Source organism: Physeter macrocephalus, chromosome 21 (assembly GCF_002837175.3).
Source record: "Physeter macrocephalus isolate SW-GA chromosome 21, ASM283717v5, whole genome shotgun sequence".
In the NCBI taxonomy this organism is placed as follows: domain Eukaryota; kingdom Metazoa; phylum Chordata; class Mammalia; order Artiodactyla; family Physeteridae; genus Physeter; species Physeter macrocephalus.
In genome coordinates, this window is record NC_041234.1 from 119,430,981 (window position 1) to 119,439,853 (window position 8,873).

General features: G+C 42.2%; 1 protein-coding gene across 1 annotated transcript in view; it reads right to left on the reverse strand.

Annotated features, from left to right (window-relative positions):
* Positions 1 to 1,555: 1,555 nt before the first annotated feature.
* Positions 1,556 to 8,873, reverse strand: part of GABRA3 (gamma-aminobutyric acid type A receptor subunit alpha3) — a 268,649-nt gene continuing 261,331 nt past the window's right edge. The window contains exon 10 of the mRNA XM_024116769.3: positions 1,556 to 2,041. Within this exon, the coding sequence (XP_023972537.1) occupies positions 1,706 to 2,041 (336 nt within the window). The 3' untranslated portion in view covers positions 1,556 to 1,705. The remainder of the gene's footprint in view (positions 2,042 to 8,873) is intronic.

Sequence of the window (8,873 nt, forward strand, 5' to 3'; positions counted from 1 at the left end):
TGGGGGAAGGATGGGTGAAAAGGCAACCAGCAGCTTATGATAGACCCCTTAGGAGCATTGATCAGGGAGTAGGCAGGGAGAATCTCCTTTTGGTGCTCTCTGTGGCGTTATTTACGGGTTCTAGGATACTTTGGACTAGTGGCTGGGGCTGCCATCTTAATTGCATTTCCTTGAGCCATGACTATTAGAAGTGGTCTCCTTGGGTGACACACTGTGACTTTCTAAAAATCTTTTTTGGTGTCCAACCAAACTGCATTCAGGACGCAGCATGCCTGTGGAGACGACTGTGCTGATTCTGAGATCAAGGTGGACCTGGATTCTCAGTCCTGTCTTCATTTTGGCCTTTGGAAAGGAGCACGTGATATTTCTCTATTACAGACACTTGTAGGCAAGTCATTCAAACATATGAAACTGAGTTTATCTACCTTATAAATATTTTACAATTATGACTGTCCCTTTTATTCATATTAAGAACAAATGAGATCGAATCCCCTAAATAATATATCATCAAACTGATAATAAGGTTAATAATTTAGTTGACTCAAAAGTCAACTAAACTCCAATTCATCCCTCTTAAAATTGGCATCAACAGAGGACCAGAGGTCCCTGACACAGTAGGAGCAAAGTTCTTGGGCTTGGCCTACGGTTTGGAGTGTGAAGGGTATGGAAGGAAGAATTTGACTTTCACCTGCCAGTAGCCCTCTTTTTTGAGCCAGATTTCAAGCCTCAACTACCATCCAGCCCAAATCGCTTACTCCATCCAGTATTTGACTAGCTGCTTTGGCAGGGAGGTGACTTTCCTGTCTCTCTAATGTTTTGAAAAATTTAGGCATTTGATCTAGAATTTGTTCTATAGGTCCCTTTTTAGTATAAATTTTAAAAATTACTTGATCCTTTTCCTAAAGAGTTTGCAGGCAGTAGTGATGAGTCCAAGCTAAGCAGTGTCCAGCTGGCTGCAACGGGTTCAAAGGGCTTGAGAGAAAAGGGCTTTCTGGAGGAGAGATATACCAAAGAGGGTACTATTTTCCTGAGGGGCTAGACATGGAAGGTCATCAGCCATCTTGGTGCCAGGCTGGCCCAGTTGGTTCTATATGTTTTGGCCATACCTGGTAGACAGTGGTAAGCCTCAACTGTCCACACTAACCTCCAAGCCAATAAAGGGGTTGTGGGCCATGTTCAGAGATTAGCACTGGCTCCTGCCTTTGTTATCAGTACTTATGCCTAGTGGGCCCTGCTGTGGGCAGGGGAGGTGGCAGGCAGGACCACATAGGACCCAGCCTGGCTCCCTAGTGAGTCAGAATCATCTGATCTGGACCAGTCAACAATCATCCTTAGTCTGGACCTTTCAAATAGCCAAAGCTCTCACTACAGGCCATAGAGTCTCCTGTTCTTTCTTTAGTGGGCAGAGTGTAATAAAATACATGCTGTGCCCTCAGCTGAGGGAGACTGGCAGATTAAGATGAGCAACTGGACAAATGGCAGTGTTTGGCTCCAGTGAGGATATACTCAGCAATGGGGACAAGTAATTTTTTCTGTTGTTTGTTATTGTTTCTTCATTGAGATTCATAAATATTAATTGAGAGTCATGGCTTGGTAAGAAGGTTAAAAAAAAAGAATCCTGAAACACATGAAGGGGAGCCCTGGGGTTTGGGTGCATGGACACTTCCTAGGGTATACAGTGCTCTGGTTGCGGCACCACCAATATCTACTGTTTGCGGATCATGCCCTTGATAGCTGACTCCCGGTTGACATATGTGGCCCAATAGACCAGATTGAAAATGGCAAAGAGCACAGGAAAAATGATGCGGGAAATTTTGTCAACCTTGCTGACACTGTTGTAGGTCTTGGTCTCAGTTGGGATATCCTGCACGTAGGTGGTCTTGGGTGAAGCAATGATTGTCGGGGTTGAGGAGGCACTAGGAGCAGCGCCCTTGGAGATGGTGGAGAACTCAGTGTCCTTGGCCAGGTTGATGGGATAGGTGGTCCCCACGATGTTGAAGGTGGTGCTGGTTTTCTTTGTCGGGACTGCTGGTGTTTTCTTCTAGGGGCCAGAAAAAGCAGGGGAGAAGGGGGGAACAAAACAAAAGCTAATTAATCCGTTATACAGAACACCTTCAGAGGCTATGGGGAGGAGGAGCCATGAGGGAAGTTAGGAAAGAGGGGCTATGAAGCCAATAGCACTGAGTAGCCAGGTTTGTGTCTGGGGATAATTGAAGATGAGTTTGAAAACAGAAAATTTGCAACATTCTGGTTTACTAGCTATGTGGCTTTGGCCAAGTCACTTCTCTTAGAGCTTTAGTTTCTTCATCTGTAAAATGAGGATCAAAATATTTGTCAGGGTTGTTGAGAGGGTCAGATGAAAAAATGGTGGTAGAAATAGCTGGAAAACTGTGAAATCTTGGTCACATGTAGGGTCTTGTACAATAATGTGATTTGATCCTCACAGTAATCATATGAGGTAAGTGTGTGAGATTACTCCCATTTGACAGATGAGAAAACTCAGCCTCAGACTGAGTGGCAGAGCCCACACTAGCCACCTGGGCTCTCAACTTTTATCTAGGGCTGCACTGTACTGCTTTCTATAAGTATGAGACACTTTTTGGTTACCCGAGACATAACTCCAAAAGGCTTCAACCATCAAGTGGCACATCTCCTGTGAGGAAGAGAGTTTGGTGAGTCTGAAAGTCATTTCGTCTTAAAGACACATAAATACTATGGCATGTTTACATGCATCATTATAACAGTACCTCACCCTTCATGCACTGTAAATGTCCACTCTTGCAAGGCTGCAGGCAGGAGCCACAGCCTCCCCAGGGAGTTATGCAAATGTTTCCCTCTGACACAACAAAGTCAGGGATGCTGGGGGCTTGCTATGACACTACACTTTGTTTTCTTTTTCCAGGTTATAAAAAAAACTCAGTGGTAAACAAGCATAGACACATGTGCCCATTTGTTCTCATATATATGACTTGTGTATACATGGACCTTCCATGTAGAAAAGAGAAAAGAAGACAAAGCTCAGGCCTGGATCAGAAGAGAGAGGCTGAGAGGCTGAGGAGCAGGGGAGGCCAAAGACAGTGGCTGAGGTCATAGTCTAAGTGCTAAGCTCAGAGTGTTTGTTGCCTCACTTCCCACTCTGGCCTTTTTTCCTTCCATTTCTCTTTGTTTCTAGGGAAAAGGTGGAGCTAGATGAGCTTCAAAAATACCCAGGAGTATTTGACAAAAAGTGACAACTAATTATGTTGCCCTAATTTCACACACCTCACATTGTTCCCTTTCTTAATGTTACTTTGCTTCCCAACATCTGTTTTATTTCTTTACTTCCTACTTGTTTCCTTCCTAGATTTCTCTACTCCCACCCTCTCTTACTGACCCCCTTTCTCCTAATCTATTTCTATTTCTTTACTTCTTTACTTCAGAGTTCCCACCATTTTGATCGGTTTTTTGTCTTTAGACCACACTGCCAATTATCTTCCTGATCCTAATAATAACTTTTGCCCAATATTTACTGAATATTTACTGGGCCAAGAAGTATGCTAGGTGTTTAGGGATATATAGGAAGGTTAAAAGTTCAGTCAGTTTCAGTCCCTGTTTTCTAGGAGTTTACAATCCAGCAAGGGAGAGAGCCTTGTGAATACATCATTGCCATATAATGTGATAAGAGTTCTAAGAGATATGAACAAAGTGTGATGGGAATTCAGTAGAGGGAGGGGCAAAGTACCTACAGGTGCTGGAAAAGGTGGCTCAGAGAAGGCAATGAGGATGGTGAGCTGGGTCGCAAAAGATGAGCAGGAGCTCACCAGACGAAGATGTAGCAAAGGCCAGTGCACAGGCCAAGGGCACTGCTCATTTGAGGGATGACAAGTAGTTTGCTGTAGTTGGATGACAGTGTGCATGGTAAAGGCCTGCCTGTGCTGGCTTCAGGGTTTTCGTCAGGGAGGGGAAGGGGGACAGAAAAGTGGGGTGCTGGTTTAAGTAAATGAGCAGTCTGACTAATGGACATTTAAAAAGCAATACTGCTCTTTCTCCTTGAGGACTGTAGTCACATTGCTACAAGTGGAGGGGGACAGAACTCTAAGGCTTCTAAGAACTCCGTAAATGCTTTAAATACTACATGGGACTCATTTATAATTAGCAAACTCATTGTGAATACAGTCCTGCTGCTAAATGCCTCTGCTATTAAATAAAGGAGCACTTCACTTGTTTGCCTGCTTACTTATTAATTTGCTTAGTAATCTCTTTTTTTCATGGGTACACAAGAAAAAAAGGAAAAAAAGGAAAGAAGAAAACCACTACCCTGACGTTGCTAGAAGCTTTCACACTCACATATATTATTTCATTTAGTCATCTTATTAGCTGGTTACGACCAAGTCTCTGAAATAATCACTCTGAACAGCAAACACTTTATTTAGCTCTGTAGGCACTTTGTGTTCTATAGGTGGAGAAGCAGCAGTTGATTTAATCGCAGATTTTTTAATAATAAAAGAAAATTACCTTTTAATTTCCCTCGCCCTTTCCATCATGGCACATTTTAATCAGCCACTATAATTTTTACCTAAATTGTCAAAGAAGGGAAATCAAAGCAAAAGTTGTAGTGCTGAGAAGACAGAAGCAGGAGGAAGAGATTAATGGTTAATAATTCCCATTTCTGCATCTAGTTTTCTAATAATTCTCTATGCCCTGGAATTTGATAGAAACAAACTAGAGTGACTTAACTTTAACCAAGATGCAATTCTGTTCCTACCTCCTTAGCCAATGGCAGGCTCTTAGCTACATGATAGATGTTTACAGAATGAAAAATGACCCCCCAAATGAAGATTCTTGATGTGATTTCTAGTTTTTTCCTCCTGAGTCTTGACCTCTCCTATACAGACAGCATATCTCTATAGTTCATCCTGGAGTAATTCCCATACCACCAAAATGAAATTGACTCTTCCAAATTCCTCCAAGCATTTTGACCTGAGGACAAGGACACTTTTCTTTCTAGAAGGCCACCTCATGTGGATTTTGGAATGAGGTAATGAAAACTTTTATGGATCAATGCATGTCCAACTCAAGAGTTTTTCTCAGACGGCACTCACATTTATTATTTCCAGAAGTGCTAATTAGAGAGTTAGTTGAAGCCCTGAATGTACCCGAGACCACCAGGACCTCAGAGTATATGCAGATATGGTCCTGTGACTCTGTGTTAACCCCGTAACATTCATCCAGCTTTCCTGAACCCCAGTTTTCAGAAGTAGGGCAAAGTAATGGAATATATGCTATGTTGGATTCAAAGACAAATCAGACAAAGACCCAATTTTTTAAAGCAAACAACCCAATTTTTTAAATGGCAAAGGACTTGAATAGACTTTGAATATCTTCTTCTCCAAGGAAGATATAGAATTGGCTAATAAGCATGTGAAAAGATCCTTAATATCACTGGTCATAAGGGAAATGCAAATCAAAACCACAGTGAGATACCACCCATTAGGGTGCCTACTATCAACAATAAGAGCAATAAAATAAAAAAAGAAAATAACAAGCGTAGACAAGGATATGGAGAAATTTGAACCCTTGTTTACTGTTGGGAATGTAAAATGGTACAGCCGCTATGAAAAATGGTATGTCAGATCCTCAAAAAATTAAAAATAGAATTAAACTATGACCCAGCAATTCCACTTTGGGGTATATACCCCGCAAATTGAAAGCAAGGTCTTAAAGAGATACTTATACACCCATGTTCATAGCAGCATAATTCTCAATAGCCAGAAGATGAATGCAGTGAAAGTCCATCCATACAGTGGGACATTATTCAGCCTTAAAAAGGAAGGAAATTCTGACACAGGTTACATGAATGAACCTTAAGGACATTATGCTACATGAAATAAGCCAGTCACAAAAAGACAAATACTGTGATTCCACTTATATGGGGTACTGAGAGAAGTCAGATTCATAGAGACAGAAAGTAGAATGGTGGTTACCAGGGGGAGACTGGAGGGGAGAATGGGAATTTCTGGTTTCATGGGGACAGAGTTTCAGTTTTGCAAGATGAAAAAGTTCTGGAAGTTGGTTGTACAACATTGTGAACATATTTATTAAAAATGGTTAAGATGGTAAATTTTAGGCTGTCTAATGAGGAAGAGTAATTAAAATAAGAGAGAACTAAAATATTAAGGGAGAACATAAAATGTACACAGAAAGGCACAAATGCTGAGTCAAGTGAATTCAAAAGAGGAAGGGAGCATGCTGGATCAGGAAGAGGTCAGTAAGCCAATAGAAAGGGGAGAAAATGCAGGTGGAAGAGAAGTAATCACTTGCACCAGTTTACTGAGAGGGTGGGAGATATCCGGAGCATATGTGGGGAGGTACCTGGGGCCAGATCACAGCTAAGGAAAGAGTGGACGAGACTCAGATACTATCTATGGTTTATCAATTTTGTTTGTCTCTTCAAAGAACCAACTTTTAGTTTCATTTATCTTTTCTATTGTTTTTTTAGTCTCTATTTCATTTACTTTTGCTTGGATCTTTATGATTTCCTTCCTGCTACTAACTTAGGGTTTTGTTTGTTCTTCTTTTTCTAGCTTCTTTAGATGTAAGGTTAGGTTCTTTATTTGAGATTTTTCTTATTTCCTGAGGTAAGTTTGTACTACTATAAACATCCCTCTTAGAACTGCTTTTGCTGTATCCCAAAGATTTTGGATCACTGTGATTTCATTTTCATTTGTCTCCAGGTATTTTTTAATTTCCTCTTTGATTTCTTCAGTGATTCACTGGTTGCTTAGTAGCATATTTTTTAGCCACCATATGTTTGTGTTTTTTGCAGTTTTTTTTCTTGTGGTTGGTTCCTGCTCTCATGGTGTTACAGTCAGAAAAGATGCTTGATATGATTTCCATTTTCCTAAATTTACAGAGGCTTGTTTTGTGGCCTAGCATGTTATCCCTCCTGGAAAATGTCCCATGTGCACTTGAAAAGAATGTATATTCTGTTGCTTTCAGATGAAATGTCCTATAAACAGCAATTAAGTCCATCTGGTCTAATGTGTCATTTAAGGCCAGTGTTTCCATATTAATTTTCTGTCTGGATGATCTGCCTGTTGATGTAAGTGGGGTGTTAAAGTCCCCTACTATTATTGTGTTACTGTCAATTTCTCCCTCTATGTCTGTTAATATTTGCTTTCTGTATTTAGGTGCTCCTATGTTGGGTGCATATATATATATATTTACAATTATTATATCTTATTTTTGGATTGATCCCTTGATCATTATGTAATATCCTTCCTCGTCTCCTCTATCTGTCTTTATTAGAGTCTATTTTGTCTGATATAAGTATTGCTACACTGGCTTTCTTTTCATTTCCATTTGCACGGAATACTTTTTTTCCATCCCCTCAGTCTGTGTGTGTGTCTTTAGATCTGAAGTGTGTCTCTTGTAGGCAGCATATATATGCGTCTTGTTTTTATATCCATTCAGCTACTCTGTGTCTTTTGATTGTACCATTTAGTCCATTTACATTTAAAGTAATTATTGATATGTATGTTCTTATTGCCATTTTGTTAATTGTTTTTGTCTGCTGTTGGGTGAGGCTGGTCCCAGGGCTAGAGGAGGCTCACTGGAGGGCGGGGCCAGAGCCTGGGGGGCTCTGAGGCTGGTCCTGCTTACTGGTGGGTGAAGCTGGGTCCCAGGGTCTCTGGCTGGAGGTCCCTGTGGGTCCCGGGTCTGGTGCCTGCACACTGGTTTGTGGGGCAGATCCCGTGCCCTCTGGTGGGCAGGGCCATGTCCAGGGGCAGCTGTGGGCTCAGGGGGTCTTAAGGCAGCCTGTCTGTTGGTGGGTGGGGCTGTGCCCATGCCCAGTTAGTTGCTTGGCATGAGGTGTCTCAGCACTTTTGCCTACAGGCAGGGATGGGTCCTGAGGCTTATAAGCTACAGGGAGGACTTCACAATGGTGCTTACCAGCACCAGTGTCCTCCTGGTAGAATCAGCTCCCCAAATGGCTGCCACCAGTGTCTGTGTCCCCAGGGTGAGCTGCAGTTGCCTCCTACCTCTCTGGGAGACTCTCCAGATCAGCAGGTACGTCTGACCCAGGCTCCTATTACTGCTTCTGCCCTGGATCCCGGAGCATGAGGGTTTGTGTGCACCCTTTAAGAGTACAGTTTCTACTTCCCACAGCTCTCTGGGACTCTCGAGAGTAAGCCCTGCTGGCCTTCAAAGCCAAATGCTCTAGGGGGCTCGTTTTCCCAGTATATGACCCACAGGCTATGGAGCCCAACATGGGGTCAGACCCCTCTCTCGTTGGGGAGAACCTCTGCAATGGGAATTATCCTCCCGTTTGTGGATTGTCCACCTGGGTTTATGGGACTTGCCTATATTGCGACTCCACCCCTCCTATCCATCTTGTTTGGTTCCTTCTTCATACATTAGTTGTAGAAGATCTTTTCTGGTACATTCCAGTCTTTTTCATCAATGGTTTTTCTGCAAATAGTTGCGATTTTGGTGTGTCCATGAGAGGAGGTGAGCTCAGGGTCTTTCTACTATGCCATCTTGGTTGATCCACCTGTTTGTTTCTGTTTCAGTCGATTCACCAGGGATAGAGTATGACTGTTGTCAGGACATTTATACCTACTTTAGAAAAGGGTGGGAAAGCCACCCGTTTACGAATACAAGTTAACCCACAGTGAATATCATTCACCCCAGAGAGAAAGTATCAAGTGGTGACTCAATTTGTGGCTATTTTTACAGGAATGCCGCCAAAGTTTTTTAACATCTTTATTGGAGTATAATATTGCTTTACAATGGTGTGTTAGTTTCTGCTTTATCACAAAGTGAATCAGCTATACATATACATATATCCCCATATCTCCTCCCTCTTGTGTCTCCCTCCCACCCTCCCTATC